The sequence below is a fragment of the Bufo bufo genome, chromosome 1 (genome assembly GCF_905171765.1).
Source record: "Bufo bufo chromosome 1, aBufBuf1.1, whole genome shotgun sequence".
NCBI classification, from domain to species: domain Eukaryota; kingdom Metazoa; phylum Chordata; class Amphibia; order Anura; family Bufonidae; genus Bufo; species Bufo bufo.
The window spans coordinates 455,634,289-455,653,232 of record NC_053389.1 but is presented as its reverse complement, the minus strand read 5'-3'; the positions used below and the strand labels follow the sequence as shown (position 1 = coordinate 455,653,232).

The 18,944-nt window shown below is 42.9% G+C and overlaps 1 protein-coding gene across 2 annotated transcripts in view; it reads right to left on the bottom strand.

Annotated features, from left to right (window-relative positions):
- The window catches only part of METTL25 (methyltransferase like 25), a 280,093-nt gene that overhangs the window by 10,022 nt on the left and 251,127 nt on the right, over positions 1 to 18,944 (bottom strand). Inside the window, exon 13 of one of the 2 annotated variants that reach the window (XM_040408511.1) lies at positions 7,378 to 7,449. In XM_040408511.1, the coding sequence (XP_040264445.1) occupies positions 7,378 to 7,449 (72 nt within the window). Of the gene's footprint in view, positions 1 to 7,377; positions 7,450 to 18,944 lie in introns of those variants that run through there. The other variant, XM_040408516.1, reaches the window with a different exon arrangement.

Sequence of the window (18,944 nt, the reverse complement as noted above, 5' to 3'; positions counted from 1 at the left end):
CGCATATTACACCCACTGCAACGCTACCATTGCTCTTTTACTGTTCTATTGAATTTGGATCATCCATATATTTTGCTCCAACAGCATTACCATTTCTTTGGCCAGGAACCCGACTGTCCTACAAATTATCTTATACCAGCCGTGTTTTACCATTCGCTATTTTATTCTATATTTATTGTCGAATAATCACTATTTCCAATTCCTTTTAGGCATTTCTAATGCATTATTATATTCTATTGTTATTTTATTGACTTCCAGACAGTCTAGTCCATCACATTGTATTTTATTGTATTTTAGTGATTCATTGAGCTACCAGCTATACTAATAAATACCATTAAATCTTTAATTCAGTAATCAGCATCGATTTTATTCGTGGTTCTACCTATAGTGTGAGTGCCCAGTATACCATTTTATATTGTTTTACTTGTAAAGGAGGGGCGAATCCTTTTTTACTGTGAGCACCTCCATCTGTGGCCTCACCCACTCCTGTGCGTCTCATAACTTCTATTCCAACACTGGAAGTACTGTTTATGAAAGCAGTGGGCACTACACAAAATAAAGCAGATATAAGTAGTGCTACACAAGTCACTGATAATGATTAAAGTGGTTGGCCACTCTGTTAGCACTTATTAAAACTATAAAGAAAGTAGGGAGATATTACACTTACTAATTTATCTTCTTAAGCAGATCTGACTGGTTTTCCTGCTATTGGCAGCCGCGTCCCCTCCTGTCCTGCTCTCGCCGCGCCCCCTCCTGTCCGGCTCTCGCCGCGCCCCCTCCTGTCCTGCTCTCGCCGCGCCCCCTCCTGTCCTGCTCTCACCGCGCCCCCTCCTGTCCTGCTCTCGCCGCGCCCCCTCCTGTCCTGCTCTCGCCGCGCCCCCTCCTGTCCTGCTCTCGCCGCGTCCCCTCCTGTCCTGCTCTCGCCGCTCCTCTTTCTGTCCTGCTCTCGCAGCTGCCTGTCTGTCCGTCCCTGCACCTGCCATGGAGGAGCCAGCTCGTCCATGTCTGAAGAAGTGCTGCTCCCTGGGTCCTAAAGCACCCTGCTTGTATCAGAGGTGCTTTCCTTCTGTGACTGGCACTCCTGGTGCCAAATGGCTTCCAATAAATACAATGAGAGCAGGCTACAGCTTTATACTTACTCTAAATAAAATCAGCCTATGGGGCAGACAGGCTGGTCAGGGGTACAAGACCAACTGGAGTCAGCCACACCTCCAGCTCCACTACAACTGCAAAAAAAAAGGGGGGTCAGTCAACACATCCCAATGTGCAGGTGCACGCTGCCATGGCTTCAAACATAAAGGAAAAAAAACAATGCAGCAGCATTCTGCAAACACAAATAAAGTACAATAATGCTATAATTATAGAGAACATTCTGGTGTTAATGCTACTCTTATTTTACAAATTTGAGATTCTTGGCAAATACATTTTGTACAAAATTATGGCAGGATTTAATGTTAGGTTCCCGTCTGATAGAGATCGCCTTGATGTATTTGCCAAGAATCTCAAATTTGCAAAATAAGCGTAGCATTAGCACCAGAATGTTTTCTATAATTATGCCAGTATTGTATGTTATTTGTGTTTGCAGAGTGCTGCTGCATTGTCTTTTTTCCCCTGTATGTTTCTAGCCATGGCAGCGTGCACCTGCACATTGGGATGTGTTGACTGACCCCCCTTTTTTTCCCCATTTTAGAAAACTACACCCTTCAAGTTATTTAAAAATGATTTTACAAAGTTTGTTAACCACACGAATAAAAAGAAAATGGAAGTGAAATTTCAAAATTTCGCTTTTTTTTGCAGATTTTCCATTTTAATCTATTTTTCCCTGTAACACAGCAAGGTTTAACAGCCCAAAAAAACTCAATATTTATTACCCTGATTCTGAAGTTTACAGAAACACCCCATATGTGGTTGTAAACTACTGTATGGGTACATGGCAGGGTGCAGAGGGAAAGGAGCGCCATATGGATTTTGGAGGGCAGATTTCACTGGGATAATTTTGCCATGTCACATTTGAAGACCCCCTTAATCACCCCTAGAGTAGAAACTCCTAAAAAGTGACCCCGTTTTGTAAACTATGAGGTGACAGTTTTATTGGTACTATTTTGGGGTACATATGATTTTTGATTGCTGAATATTACGCTTTTTGTGAGGCAAGGTAACAAAAAAATGGCTGTTGAGGCACAGTTTTTTCTTCTTTTTTTTTATGGAGTTCTCCTGGCAGGATAGATCATGTGTTGCTTTTATAGAGCAGGTTAATATGGACGCGACAATACCAAATATGTGTATTTTTTTTGTTGTTTCAGTTTTACATAATAAAGCATTTTTGAAAACAAAAATAATATTTTTGTGTCTTCATTTTCTGAAAGCTACATTTCTTTTATTTTTCTACTGATCGTCTTGTGCAGGGGCTCTTTTTTGGCAGGAAGAGGTGACATTTTTATTGGTACCATTTTTGGGTACATATGATTTTTCAATCATTCAATATGACACTTTTTTGGGGCAAGGTGACCAAAAAATGGTTATTTTTATTTATTTTTTTAACAGCGTTAAACTAAGGGGGCAGATCATGTGATATTTTTATATAGCAGGTTTTTACGGACGCGGTGATACCTAATATGTCAACTTTTTTATGTATTTAAGCTTTACACAATAAAAGCATAAAAAAATAAATAAATCATGTTTGAGCATCTCCATTTTCTGAAGGCCATTTTTTTTTTTTTTTTGGGGCGATTGTCTTATCTAGGGGCTCATTTTTTGCAGGAAGATGACGGTTTGATTGTTATTATTTTGGGGTGCATATGAGTTTTTGATTGCTTGGTATTACACTTTTTGTTTTATGGTGATCACCTTAGGAGTAAGTCCTATAATATTTTTATAGAGCAAGTCATTATGGACGTGGAGATACCTAATATGTCAACTTTTTAAAATTTATTTCAGTTTTATACTATAAAAGCATTTTTGAAGAAAAATAAATCCTGTTTTAGTGTCTCCATTTTCTGAAAGCCATATTTTTTTTTATTTTTACGATGATTGTCTTAGGTAGAATCTCATTTTTGCGGGAATAGATTACAATTTGATTAATACTATTTTGGGGTACATATGTCTTTTTGTTCGCTTGGAATTACACTTTTTGTGATATCAGGTGACAAAAATATGGCATTTTTTGCTCTTTTTTTTTTTTTTACGGCGTTCAACTGACGTGGTAGATTATGTGACATTTTAATAGAGCACATAGTTATGGACGCCGCGATACCTAATATGTCTGTTTTTTATTTTTGTTTTTTTTAAACACTATTTTATGACTTTTTTTCACTTTTTATATTTGTCCCACCTCTTCAGGGTTTGATCCCTGTTTCAATTCAGTAAAATACATTTTGTATTGAATTGAACTGTCAATGTCTTACACAGCAAGACGCTGACAGTTGCCTAGGAGACCCAGCCCTCAGGCTGGATCTCCTGGGCTTCTGCCATGGCAACCATCGGCCCCCTGTCAGCGCAGCGCAGGGGCTGATGGAATCAGAGGGAGCCCCCTCCCTCTGAAAACCCTGCACGTGCCGCGGTCAGCGGTGACCGCCGCATGTGAAAGGGTTAATCCGCCGTTATCACCGAATATAGCGATGGCGGTGGATGCAGAAGGGGCCCGGCTGTTACTGATAGCGTGCTGCACCCGCCTGATCACATCACGTACATGCACGTGAGGATGCGTGAAGGGGTTAAAAGTAGTGACAAAAAAATATTTTAAACATACAGGGATAAACTCATACACTGTAAAAATGCTAACAGTGTTTGGGATACCCCCAAGGATGACTTTATATATGTAAATAGCCATATATGTAGTCAGGCAGGGGATTCCTAAGCAGAGCAGGAGTGGATACTATGTTCTCAGTAAAACAGAACATCAGCCCCCCAGGACAATTCCTGGTAAGATACATTGCCAATCCGCCCCTGAGTTTGGGGCATGTGCCTACACACTCTGAAACTGTCCAATCAGTGCTGCCAGACAAGAGAAATGGTAACTTTATTCAAACATTTCTAGGAGGAGCAACATAGGAATGGCACCACAAAGAGTTATAAGAAAGGATGCTCAAGAATTGTTATGTCATAAAAGTATACATGTCAGGAGACCTGACTAGTCCGCTTTAAAGAGGATTCAAAGGATTACTATTTCATTGATAAACACAAGACAGAACAGAAGAAAGCTTCATTCTCTCTGATCTGACACCACAAAAGTGCGTGTCCACAAATAAGGGATTGTATTACTACTTTGCATATACAGGCCACTGCAAACTTATACATACCTTTAGCATATACATACTCTATTAAAAGGGATTGTTCACCTCTGGGGACCTTTTCTACAGATCCCCCCCTCCAGTGACATGATCAATGGGTGACACATGACCCAGTGTCAAACCAGATATTAATGTGGGAAGACCAAGGACCTGCAAAATCGTAGGGCCAGCAATTGAGCCAGATTCCAGAGGCTGGGATCAGGTAAGGATTATTATTATTTATTTGAAAGTGCCATTAATTCCATGGTGCTGTACATCCAGACGGGTTACACATATATAAAAATACAATAAACAAGAAACTATTAACAGACTGATACCTGGGGGTTAGAGGACCCTGCCCGCAAGAGCTTACTATCTATCAGTAGGATTACCATCGTGGGTCAAGCCATGCTGGGGTTCTGTAGAAAAGGTCACCAGGGGTGAACAACCCATTTAAAGTTTCAGACAGCTAGACAGCTGTAGTAAAACTGCCCTCATAGGCTGAGTTTATATCACAGTTTAGGGTACTTTCACACTTGCGGGAGAGTGATCTGGTAAGCAGTTCCTCGCTGCAACTGCCTGCCGGATCCGTCAAAATGTATGCCAACTGATGGCATTTGTAAGATGGATCAGGTTCCTGATCAGTCTTACAAATGCATTGAAATTCTTTTTCAAATGCATTTATTTTTTTCACATTTTATTCGGTCTGCGCATGCGCAGATCGGCATTCCGGCAAGTTTTCCGGATTTTTGGCCGGAGATAAAACTGTAGCATGCTGCGGTCTTATCTTTTGCCTGATCAGTCAAAAAGACTAAACTGAAGACATCCTGATGCATCCTGAACGGATTGCTCTCCATTCAGAATGCATGGGGATAAAACTGATCAGTTCTTTTCCGGTATAGAGCCCCTAGGATGGAACTCTATGCCGGAAAAGAAAAACGCAAGTGTGAAAGTACCCTTAGCTTTCCGTTCTTCTAATCTGTCACAAGAAAAGAGAAAAAAAAACGGATCCTGTTCCATCAGTTGTCATCTGTTTGAGCCATTTCCGTCTGAGATCGTTTTTTTAGACAGGGTAAAAAAGTCCAGCATGCAGTACTTTTTTTCTGTCTAAAAAACGGATCTTATGCAATTCTATGCATAAGGGCTCATTCACACGACCGCATATATTTTTTTCAGTTGTTTTTGCGGACCGTATGCGGAACCATTCATTTCAATGGTTTCGCAAAAAAAACGAAGTTACTTCGTGTGCATTCTGTTTCCGTATGTCTATATTTCCTTTCCACAAAAAAATAGAACATGTCCTATTATTGTCCGCATTACGGACAAGGATAGGACTGTTCTATCAGGGGACAGCTGTTCTGTTCCGCAAAATATGGAATGCACACGGTCGTCATGCATATTTTTTGCAGATCCGTTTTTCGTTGACCGTAAAATATACACGGTCGTGTGAATGAGCCCTAACTGATGCAACATGATCCGTATTTTTTCCCCCCTTTTCTTCTGATGGATCAGAAGAACGGAAAGCTAAATGTTGATGTGACCTAGCACAAAGGACAGACTATTTCCAACTGCATGAGATGTGATAAAATAACACACAGAAAATGTAAGCCTCCTGACTAGGATATGTACCTACAGATCTCAGCTGTACACATGGCTATTTTAGAGTACAGCTGAAGCATTAGAAAGCCATCTGTGCCTGATTACCAGTCATTACAATATATCATTCTTGATTATTAGAGGAGGAGCGCATCTACACAATAAACTCATCTGGGGCTTCCTAGTGTTGTTAGAGGCATCCGCAGCACTGTGTAAACTAGGTCAAATCCCTCCTTGGTTCAGTAAAGTAAGTCAGTAATACATGAAGTATGCCTGATCTGCACGCCTGGAAATCATACCGATTTCTGATTTACAGTAAGCTGGCCGCCAGAAAAAGACATCATTATCTGCACATTTCAAAATAGCTTTAGTGTGTGTATAAAATAGCATTTAGAACAATATCAAACATTTACAGCAACCGCTTGCTTCCAAGAAAGGATTAGAGAGGACGGTGCGGCAATGGACACAGCGTTACTGGTAAAATGTTTATAGTGGAAAAACCGTGGCACTGCGCTGTGGAGTGGCTTTAATTTACCAAGATTGCAAACATCTTTCTTCAGACATCAAAGAAAAGTTTTTTTTATTCCGACACAGTGCCAGTGGATTTCCTAATTTGCTAAAAGAAGATTTCTGGCACGGTGGTACTGCAATCACAGATAATCGTCCTCTGGAAAATGAGGTGGCAGCTTTAACGGCAATCTAACCGGCTAAGGGTACTTTCACACTTGCATTAAACTTTTCCGGTATTGAGTTCCGTCCGAGGGGTTCAATACCGCAAAAAAATTATCAGTTTTATCCTAATGCATTCTGAATGGAGAGCAATCCGTTCAGGATGTCTTCAGTTCAGTCACTGTACGTTTTTTGGATGGAGAAAATACCGCAGCATGCTATGGTATTTTCTCCGTCCAAAATTCCGGAACATTTACCGGAATGCTGCATTATTTTCCATTGAAATGCATTAATGCCGGCCCCAAGTGTTCCGGAAAAATGGATCCGGTTTTGCGGTCTGCGCAGGCCTTTAAAAATGTGAAAGAGATAAATACAGGATCCGTTTTTCCGGATGACGGTTTCGGTATTGCAATGCATTCGTGAGACGGATCCGCATTCGGATCCGTCTACAAATGGTATCCGTTTGCATACAGATTGCTGGAATCCAACAACGCAAGTGTGACAGTACCCTTACTAAACAAAATAAGACTGATTGACCATTTCTACAACCCCCCACGTCTAGGAGTAAGAGAACTATCTACATAGAGCTGCTATAAACATAATTCCTGGCGTCCTGCAAATTAGACTTTAATTAAAATGCCATTAAAGCTATTGCTTTTACTTTATAAAAATAATAGCATCTGCTAGACATATGTCTGAAACCATTTCTTCCCCTCGCTCTCCAAGTGATGCACATTATCAAGTGTGTAGTCTGTGAGCGAGACTTTCCTTATACAGTAAGTGTGAATGATCTCATGGAACGGGGGAAACTTGCTATGGGTCACACGTGCAAAAGTAAACATACCTGTTCTCGCAGATAGCTGAGGCGGTCCAGGAGGATCAAGGCCTCGATACAAGGAGCCAGAAAAACTTTGAGCTGGAAGGAAGATTGATGAGGCTTTAATGGAGAGCTAAAAAAAAAATCTCTCACATAGTTTCAGGCTGATGTTACTTATAGAGATTGAGCTGCACAATCTATGATGCCACGTAAGACGTTAAACAAGACTGACAAGGCAATATGTCTGCTCGCAGAGGCGTGGTGACAGCGGAGTTATACACTATGATATTTCACATCTTCTTAATTCAAGCAATAAATAAGGCTGGTCCTACCAGAATCTACGACTGACATATTTGCACAGATGGCAGCAGGCACCAAGAGGTTGGTGTGTCACATCACTGGTACCATTATAATGTCTATACAGGGATAATGCAAATGACAACTGAACATACGGGACCAATCAACGTTCTCTTTGGTGAATGGAAATGGAAGCAATGGCTAAATGTAATTGAACAGACTCTGCTATTTGCAAACTGTGCCTTAGGCCTCTTTCACACGACCGTATAGCTTTTTCAGTGCTTTGTGGTCCGTTTTTCACGGATCTGTTGTTCCGTTTTTTTGTTTCTGTTGTGTTTCCGTATGGCATATACAGTATACAGTAATTACATTTAAAAAAATGGGCCGGGCATAAATAGATAATTCTGCAAAAACGGAACGGATACGGAAGACATACGGATGCATTTCCGTATGTGTTCCGACTTTTTTTGCAGCCTGTAGGAAGGCGCAATGGTCCGTCGTTGAAGGAAGGTATGTGTCACCGAGGTTCCTGGCCTCAGTGAAGTAAGAGCTGGTATTTTCAGGTATCAGCGGCAGCTAGTGCTTGTTGACACGTTGCTATTTTAGTATGGCTGTAAGCTGATCCGGGCTGGCTCTTACTGGGAGTAGCCAAAGTGCTGGGTGGGTGGCTTCTCCCCACGCTCCAGGCAGGGTCTTTACTGGCCTATATCAAACCCAGCCAGCAGTCTCAGCTGTGTGTGGATTACTCCTCTCTGATAGTGGAGCACTGTCAGTCCCTGTGTGTTTTGGGATCTGAAGATGTGTGCCGTGCAAAAGGAATGGGAGCCGCATGCTGAGAAACAGACCCCTAAAGCCTGCTGTGGACCAGAGGTGGAGAAACTGCAAACCAGGTGAAGGTTTTTGTTCTGTGGACTTTTCATGGTGTGAACAAACACCTAGACTGCAAAATGTCACTTTTTGTTTTTCCTTATGTGTGAATAAAACACTGAACTTTTTAAGTTAAAGACTTTGTGGTTGCCTCTATACTGCGTCCGCTAGCCTGTCTACTGGAGCAAATCCCCACAGGACCCATTGACTTGAATGGAGGCACGGAACGTGATTTGCGGGCAATAATAGGACATGTTCTATCTTTCAACGGAATGGAAAAACGGAAACGGAATGCATACGGAGTACATTCCTTTTTTTCGCGGAACCATTGAAATGAATGGTTCCGTATACGGAACGCAAAAAACGGCCCCTAAATGGAAAAAAAAAAGAGGCCATGATCTGCAAAATACATTGATTTTATGAGTCTAAAGCAAGTCAACTCCCAATCAAAGTACTGCTGATATTTCCATTACTACCTCATATTTTTACAAATTGTGCAATACTCTGTTATCCTCTGTATCCATGGGCTGGAAGATGGTGGTGTCGCTTCCACGGGATGTTCCTTAATACCTGTAATTCTGTGCAGGCGCTAAACAGCAAATTGGCGCTTCTGAAGCAGGTACAAGGGATTCCAATGCCTGTATCAGACCATGTGCCGGACGTAACTATTTGCTGTTTAGTGCCTGCATAGAATTACAGATACACCCAGGAACAGCACTAGGAAGTGGTGCTGCCATCTTGGACACAGAGAATGACAGGTATGTGTACTGTACTCCACTCACACACAGGCAGCAAGGGCCTTCGTTAGGTCAGCTGGATTGAGTATACAATGCATTTGGAAAGACTTTTTTCACATTTTGTTACGTTCGGTCTTTTGCTAAAGTAAAAAAGTTCTACATTTTCCCAATCATTCTGCACTCAATATCCCATAATAAGAAAGTGAAAACAGAATGTTCAAAGTCTTTGCAAATTTATTGGAAAGCAAAAACTAAAATATTGCATTGATATTATTCAGACCCTTTACTCAATACTTAGTTGAAGCACTTTTGGCAGCGATTACAGCCTCCAGTCTTCTAAGGTATTATGCCACAAGGTTTGCACATCGTTATTTGGGGATTTTCTACCATTCTTCTCTGCAGATTCTCTCAAGCTCTGTCAGGTTGGATGGCATGGACATTCATTTTTAGGTCTCTCCAGAGATGTTGGAATGCGTTCAAGTCAGGTCTCTGGCTGAGCCACTCAAGGACATTCACAGAGTTTTCCTTAAGCCACTGTTGCATTGTCTTGACTGAATGCTTACGTCATTGTCTTGTTGGGAGGCAAACCTTCGGCTCAGTTTGAGGCCCAGGGCACACTGGATCAGGTTTTCATTAGGAATATTTCAGTACTTTGCTTCATTCAGTTTTCAACTCTGACTAGTCTCCATGTCCCAGCCGCTGAAAAACACCCCCACAGCATGATGGTGCCACCACCATGCTTCACTGTAGAGATGTGTCACGAGGGTGTCGAGGACCACGCCTGACTCCGTTATACCCGGGGTCAGGAAGTCGCAGCGGTTGGCTGCACGCTCTATTTAAGATAGGGCTGTTTTCCTTATGGTAGCTTTCTGGGTTTGCTTAGCAAACCCTTTTGGCTCACTCAGGGATCCGTAGCTCCTTCTCCTCAGCTGTTCCTTGTCCAGCACTCCCAGACCTCCTTATATTTCTCTCTCACACTTCTCTTGTTGCCAGAGATAGAGCTTCCTGCCTGGACATCTATTCTGACCTTCTGGAGCTGTGTTGCTGCGTTCACTGGTAATTGGTCCAGTACGCTACCCTCCAGATCCCTGTTGTACCTTTTTGGTTTATTGTGGTCGCCCACCTGGGTGTATGTGTTTGTATGTTTTGTCTGTCCTCTCCCTGGTGTTTCCCTCTTAGTGATAGTGGTGTGGACTAGCGATCCCACCGGCCTGTTCACTATCCAGGGCTCATATTAGGGAAAGCCAGGGTTTAGGCACGCGATCGCCGCACGGGTGAGGAACCCGTCTAGGGACGTCAGGGCAGTCAGGTGCCAGCCGCAAGGTGAGTTAGGGGTCACCACCTTTCCCTCTCCCTTGGGCAGGGCTTTCCCTGTTTTCCTCCCTGTGCGTGTCGTCGGTCATTACAAGATGGTATTGGGGAGTGCCTGGTTTCCTCTAAACATGATGCTTAGAACTGAGGTCAAAAAGTTCAATCTTGGTTTCACCATACAAGATAACCTTGTTGGTCACAGTCTGAGAGTTCTTTAGGTGCTTTTTTTGTTGTTGCAAACTTTAATGTGTCTTTTACTGAGAAGAAGCTTATTTCTGGCCACTCTGCCATAAAGCCCAGATTGGTAGAGTGCTGCAGTGATGGTTGACCTCGTGGAAGTTTCTCCCATCTGCACACAGTATATCTGCAGCTCAGCCAGAGTGACCATTGGTTCTTGGTCATCCTCTCTTACCAATGCCCCCTCCCCATTTATTAGTTTGGTGGCGGCAGCTAACTCTAGGAAGATTCCTGGTTTTTCTATACTCCTTTCATTTAAGAATGTGCTCATGGGAACTTTCAGTGCAGCAGAATTTCTTTTTGTATCCTTCTCCAGATCTGTGCCTTCACACAATCATGTATCTGGACTCTACATGCAATTCTTTCCTCCTCATGGTTTGTAATCTGATATCCATTGTTAGCTGTGAGACTTTATATAGACAGGGGTATGTCTTTCTAAAGCACGTCCAATCAACTGAATTTACCACAGGTGGACTTTTTTTTAAGGTGTAGAAACATCTCAAAGCTGATCAAGAGAAATGGGAGGCCTTCAGAGCTAAATTCCAAGTGTCATAGCAAAGGGTCTGAATATTTATGTCCATGTAAAATATAAGTTTCTTTTTTTTTTATATAAATTTGCAAACATTTTTAAAATTCTATTTCCATTTTCTATTATGGGGTTTTGAGTGCAGACTGATATCAGAGAACTAGATTTTTTTTTTATTTAGGCCGCAACACAACAAAATGTGAAAAAATGAAAGGGTCTGAAGACTTTCCAAATGCATTATACATGACTGTTTATGGCATTTTGAAAAATGCCAAGGGAAACTGGCCAGCCCCCGAAAGCTGGCCATACACATCATATAGCTGTTAGTTGAGTGACTGACAGCTATTCCTCCCAACATCCCTCCATAGAGGGACAACAATGAGGAATAAGCATTCTTCAGACCCCAAACTGGTAGGTCGGTCAGTCATAATAATGTGTATTGCCAGCCTCAATGTGTACTTTCAAAGGATGAAAATTTGTCACGTTCATGTGATGATCCCACAAGTGCATGACGATTACATTTACAGTACAGAGATTTTATTTTTTACCAAGGCATGGTAAGCAACCCTTGCCAAGCACCTCCCCGATCCAGCCACCGAGTGTGAGATTTACCTATTTATAATGCATTTACCTGTGGCAGAATTTCATCTACTGGAAGGTTGTAGTCAATGACTACTAAAAGAAATCTTGAATACAAAGAATAATTGATAAACATAATAGAAAATTAAAGTTTATTTTCTGAACCCAGATTACATCCTAACTATTAGATGAGCACCCGTAAGCTACACACAAACATTTGTAATTTATACAACACTGTGGCTTCTGTTCTCTATAAAGGGTAATGGTAAAAATATCATACCCACTAAACTTACAATATTAGACCTGGAAATACCATATAAAGCAAGGCTTTGTTATTATTCCTAAAGATCCATAGTTTTACCATTGTCCTTGAAGTACATCCAGTACATCACATCACTGGGTAGTATTTTAACAGTAGTGTGAACACAGCCTAACTTTTCCTCACATGCAGAGGCAAGACAGGACAAATGGATGGACCATTTCCAGCAGCTGACTAGTGGAATACAGATTTAATCAAATTTGTGTGTGAGTCACTGCCTTTTTGAAAAATCTATGTGGGTCATTTTCCTAATCATGTCAAGGATATAATCTGCATCTCTACATATAAAATTCTAAAGTGCGAACAAAATAATTGGATGTGCATTATGAGAACTAAAATGGTATTAGTTAAATACAATAACATATGGCTTATACATTTATGACACTCAAACAAACCACATTTTCTATGATTTTAGACATGGGCAGAAAATTATCCACTTGAGAAAAAGGCTCTCATGACTCCATCCAGGGAAATGTGCTGCATAATGTCAGAAGCAATCACTCCCTGCAATATGGATATATACACTGTATCTCCAATGTGCACATTCTGTTAAAGAAAGAGCTACAATATATACACAGTCAAGGCTACAGAGACATGTAAATAACCGTTATCTTCGTGATGGTGAGAACATTCTTTGTTTATAAGAGATACACATGTAGGTGAGTTTACATAAGGCTATACAGGGAACATTTAAGCATGATAATATTTGGATAGACTCAAGCACTGCATTATATATGTTGCAGAAAGACCAAACATATCAGATTATGAGACAGTGGGGCCTCAACTCTCATTGGGAAGACATTTATGTGGGTAATGACCAGCATCATACACATCAAAACATTTCTAATTCTAAAAACATTTTGCATGTTCCAAAAGGCCTGATGTACTATAGTAAAGCTACACAGTAAATGGAGAATACATCTGTATCTCATACTCTGATCTCGGACAGAAAGAAGGAATTCTGGCTCCCAATCAAGTTTAAATGCACAAAAAATGGTAGGGCTATGAAACATTCATATAGAAATATGACTTACTGTGTTACTGTAATGAATCCACAAACGTGCTACTCAAAGTAGTTCTATCCTAAAAAATACTCTTTAAATAAATCCAATAAGGAAACACGTCCTCTGACATTTTAAGAGGTGGAAATTGAGATTCTGGATTTTTTCCCTCTTAGAAACTTTAACTTTTTAATGCAATCTCTAGCACGCCCAAAGCACTGGATAAAGTGTAACATGATAATGCAAATTATAAGACAGGGTTTCCACTCTTGCTACCAAAGTAGAGCCTTGGGAAAGAGTCCACTACAAGAGATCCTCCATAATCCCAATCATATCACAAAGAAACTTAGCATAGGGACATTCTAGAATCTATACTATTGCCAAGATACTCTGTCTCATGTCAAGCATCTTTTGGCCAGACTGAAATCACCACAACTGTAAAAATGACTTGCTGTGGCGGTCTTCTGATGTGGGTTACCCCTGATCAGGTTTTGGGGATCCCTGTTTGGAAAGCAATATTATATCAACAAATAATGTAGACTGTGTGTCAAAGACTTAGATGAAATCAGAAACTTAACACACATGGTCACACAATTCTTCTCAATGCTGCTAGAGCAAGAGACTGTTTCACCACATTAAGATGTCTCACCAATCATAAGGCAGTGCCATTTTGCTTAAAGGGAACCTGTCATCATCTTTATGCTGCCCATACTAAAGGCAGAATAAAGCAGAGACAGGTGAGTTGATTTCAGGGGTCTGTCATTTAAAAGTTTAAATTAAGTGATTGCCGAGAACCAACATCACAATCATTGCAGACTAGGCCTGGAAAAGAGTCACGGCCACCTGAGAAGAGTCATGGTCATTCATGAATTCCTGCTCTCCCTGCAGATGACTGACAGTCTTCTACTTAGTTTTCTCCCTTTCTCTCTAGGAGAGAACTCCCAGTCATCAGCAGATGTGTGAGAGAGCAGATGATTATGACTAACCATGACTCTTCTCAGGTAGATTTGACTCTTTTCAAGGCCTGTGCTATAATAATTATGATGCTGGTTCTCAGCAACCACTTACTGTCACGGATGGTGTACAGGAAACAAGACAATGCAATACAATAATGACTCACTGGATCCACAACTAAGTAACAAAAGGGAGACCCCTACATGAGACCTGCCACTCTCCCTAATTGCTCAGCCTATGCGAACACCCCAAAGGACACGGAGGGAGTCAGGGTCACCTGAAAAGCCAAGGACTGGGAAATAGAAACAGCAAGCACACACACTCCAGGAAGTTGTATAAGCCGCAACCTAATGCATCATGGGGAGGAACTTAAAGGGAAGCAATCAGTCCAACTGCATGACAGCTGAGATAGACTAACGAGATGAGGAACTTAACCAAAACAAAAAAAACTCAAGGAGGAAGATCTGGAAAGCTCCTGTCAGAGCTTCTCAACTGTCTGGTTGTGACAGTACCCCTCCCTCTACGAGTGGACTCCGGACACTCAGGGCCCACCTTCTCAGGATGGGACCTATGGAAAGCCCTGATGAGACGAGTGGCCTTAATGTCCGTCACTGGGACCCACATCCTCTCCTCAGGACCATAACCCTCCCAATGAACGAGGTACTGGAGGGAACCGCGGACAAGACGAGAATCCACAATCCTAGAGACCTGAAATTCAAGATTTCCATCAACCATAATCGGAGAAGGAGGCAAAGGCGAGGGTACAATAGGTTGAACATAAGGTTTCAATAAGGACTTATGAAAAACATTATGGATCTTCCAAGTCTGAGGAAGATCAAGACGGTAGGCAACAGGATTGATGACAGACAGGATCTTGTAAGGCCCAATAAACCTAGGACCCAACTTCCAGGAGGGAACCTTCAATTTGATATTCTTGGTAGACAACCACACCAGATCACCAACATTCAGGTCCGGACCAGGCACACGTCTCTTATCTGCCACACGCTTATATCTCTCACTCATGCTCTTTAGATTATCCTGAATCTTTTGCCAAATAGATGACAAAGATGAGGAGAATCTGTCCTCATCAGGTAAACCAGAAGACCCCTCTCCCGAGAAAGTCCCAAACTGCGGATAAAACCCATATGCACCAAAAAATGGTGACTTACCAGAGGACTCCTGACGACGGTTATTTAAAGCAAACTCAGCAAGGGACAAAAAAGAACACAAATCCTCCTGATTCTCAGCCACAAAACAGCGCAGATATGTCTCCAGATTCTGATTGACGCACTCTGTCTGGCCATTCGACTGCGGGTGGAAAGCAGAAGAGAATGACAACCGAACCCCCAAGCGAGAACAGAAAGCCTTCCAGAATCTGGAAACAAACTGCGTGCCCCTATCAGAGACTATGTCTGAAGGAATACCATGCAATTTGACAATGTGGTCAATAAATGCCTGCGCCAGCGTCTTAGCATTGGGCAAACCAGGAAAAGGGATGAAATGCACCATTTTGCTAAAACGGTCCACCACCACCAGAATCACAGTCTTCCCCGAGGAACGAGGCAAGTTCGTTATGAAGTCCATGGACAGATGTGTCCAAGGACGGGAAGGAATGGGTAAGGGAAGGAAAGGACCTGATGGCCGTGAATGAGGGACTTTGGCACGAGCGCAAGTCTCGCAAGCTGCCACAAAACCCTCAACCGACTTAGGAAGCGCAGGCCACCAGAATCTCCGAGCGATGAGATCCAGTGTGGCTCTTGCCCCCGGGTGCCCAGCAAGAACCGTATCGTGGTTAGAGTTGTTGCGATACCAAATTTTTGATTCGGTTTCGATACCATGAAAAAGTATTGCGATACTCGATACCATTCGATACCACGCGAAAAAAATAAACAAAAAAACCCACGTGCATTCCTCATTTTTAAAAATGGCGAATCGCGCAGTTTTTATTTTATTTTTTCTGTTCCGGCATTCACCACCTAGATTTTTTTTTTATATTTTAATAGTTTGGACTTTTCTGACGTGGCGATGTAATATGTTTATTTATATATTTTATATGTGAAATTGGGAAAAGGGGGGTGATTTATACTTCATATTTTAGTGTTTTGTTTTTTTTTCACTTTTTATTTAATAACTATTTCCCCCCTTAGGGGCTAGAACCTGGGATCTTTCATCCCTTTTCCTATTCACCCTGATAGATCTCTATCAGGGTGAATAGGACTCCACACTGTCCCTGCTGCTCTGTGCTTTGTGCACACAGCATCAGGGATGTTACCATGGCAACCAGGGCTTCTGTAGCGTCCTGGCTGCCATGGTAACCGATCGGAGCCCCAGGCTTACACAGCTGGGGCTCCGATCAGAAGCTGCCACTGCACCACCAATGAGGGGGAGTGGAGAGGTCCCTGTGGCCACTGCCACCAATGATTTTAATACTGGAGGGTTGAGAGGGGCCGGCGCACTGTGCCACCAATGATTTTAATGGGATGGGGGGATTGAGGGGGGGGGGGCACACTGCACCACCAATGATTTTACCCCTTTATACAGGAGGCGGGTACTAGCAGATCAGCAGCTCCCTGTCAGGGGCAGGGTGCCGGCAATACGATTCTGCTGCCGGCACCCGCCTCCTGTATGTGTTAAAGACTGACTACTGTATATGAGTCCAGACTTTCACTATTAGGCCACACAGAGCGGCGCCCAGCGATGTCTCAGCACTCACCATTTAGTCCTGGGCGCCGCTCCGTTCGCCCGCAGTGCCCCATTACTGTCTCCTCTCCTGCTCCACATGCTGCTGATTACTATCGGAGCGATGGGAGGAGACATCAGCTTCACTAGTGGGCGTTCCTTCTCCCTGGCTGTAGCGCTGTCCAATCGCAGCGCAGGGAAAAGGAACGCCCACTAGTGAAGCTGATGTCTCCTCCCATCGCTCCGATAGTAATCCTATCATTGGTGGCGCAGTGCGCCCGCCCCTCCTCCGCCCCTCTCTTCTCATTGCCGCCCCTCCTCCACCCCCTCTCTTCTCATTGCCGCCCCTCCTCCGCCCCTCTCTTCTCATTGGTGGCAGCGGCAGCAGCACAGGGGGGAGGGAGGACAGCTTCCTTCTCCCCGTGCTGCTGAGAGAGAACATGAGCGCGCCGATAGCAGCGCGCTCATGTTCAGAGATACTAGACTACGCAGAAGCGCAGCCCAGTATCGAAAAAACGGAAATCCCGGTATCGTATCGATACCGGGACAAAAGTATCGATTGGGTATCGAAATTTCGATACCCGCAACAACCCTAATCGTGGTGTTCCTTAAAAATCTTGTGTCTCAAAGCGAGAGGCACAAACAACCTCCCAGGAGGACAAAGATCAGGAGCCTCTGACTGGGCTGCCTGCACCTCTGCCTCCAATTCAAGAAAAAGAGCAGAGACCACCACACCTTCAGCCAAAATGGGACCCGGGTCTTCAAAATTCCCACCTCCCGGAAAACAACGTGACAGGGCATCTGCCTTCACATTCTTAACCCCAGGGCGGAACGTGACAACAAAATTAAACCTTGAAAAGAACAAAGACCATCTGGCCTGTCTCGGGTTCAGACGCTTGGCTGACTCCAAGTAGGCCAGATTTTTATGGTCAGTAAACACGGTAATAGGGTGTCTGGCTCCCTCTAGCCAATGGCGCCATTCCTCAAAAGCCAACTTAATGGCCAACAATTCCCTATCTCCCACATCATAATTTCTCTCTGCGGAGGAGAGTTTCTTCGAGAAAAAGGCACATGGTTGCCATTTGGCAGGAGAGGAACCCTGAGACAAGACCACACCCACCCCTACCTCAGAAGCATCAACCTCAACTATGAAGGGTAACGAAATATCAGGTTGTACCAGGATGGGAGCGGAAGCAAAACTCTCCTTGATATTAGAAAAGGCCTTACGCGCCTCTACCGACCAGGAAGAAAAATCTACCCCCTTTCTGGTCATATCAGTGAGTGGTTTAACAACAGAGGAATAATTCAAAATAAATTTCCTGTAATAATTGGCAAAGCCCAAAAAACGCATCAGCGCCTTCTGATTCTCAGGAAGCTCCCACTCAAGCACAGCGCGGACCTTCTCGGGGTCCATGCGAAAACCAGAAGCGGAGAGAAGAAACCCCAGAAATTGAATTTCTGGAACCGCAAACACACATTTTTCCAGTTTCGCGTATAATTTATTATCCCGCAGGATGAGCAAGACCTGACGTAGATGTTCCTTATGAGTCTTGAAATCAGGAGAAAAAATCAAAATGTCATCCAAATACACTAATACAAATTTTCCCATTAAATGATAAAAAATGCTGTTCACGAAATGCTGAAAAACGGCTGGGGCATTCATCAAACCAAAAGGCATAACCAAATTCTCAAAATGGCCCTCAGGGGTATTGAAAGCCGTCTTCCATTCGTCTCCTTCTCTGACCCTGACCAGGTTGTATGCCCCTCTTAGGTCTAATTTGGAAAAGACTTTAGCCCCAACAACCTGGTTAAACAGGTCCGGGATTAGAGGAAGCGGATAAGGGTCACGAATAGTGATACTGTTCAGCTCCCTGAAATCCAGACAAGGTCTTAAAGAACCATCTTTTTTCTTAACAAAGAAAAAACCAGCGGCAACAGGTGACTTCGAGGGTCGTATGTGTCCTTTTCTCAGACTCTCAGAGATATAAGCACGCATAGCGACCCTCTCAGGTTGGGAAAGATTGTATAAACGAGATTTAGGCAGCTTGGCGTCTGGGATGAGATTAATAGGGCAATCGTACTCCCTG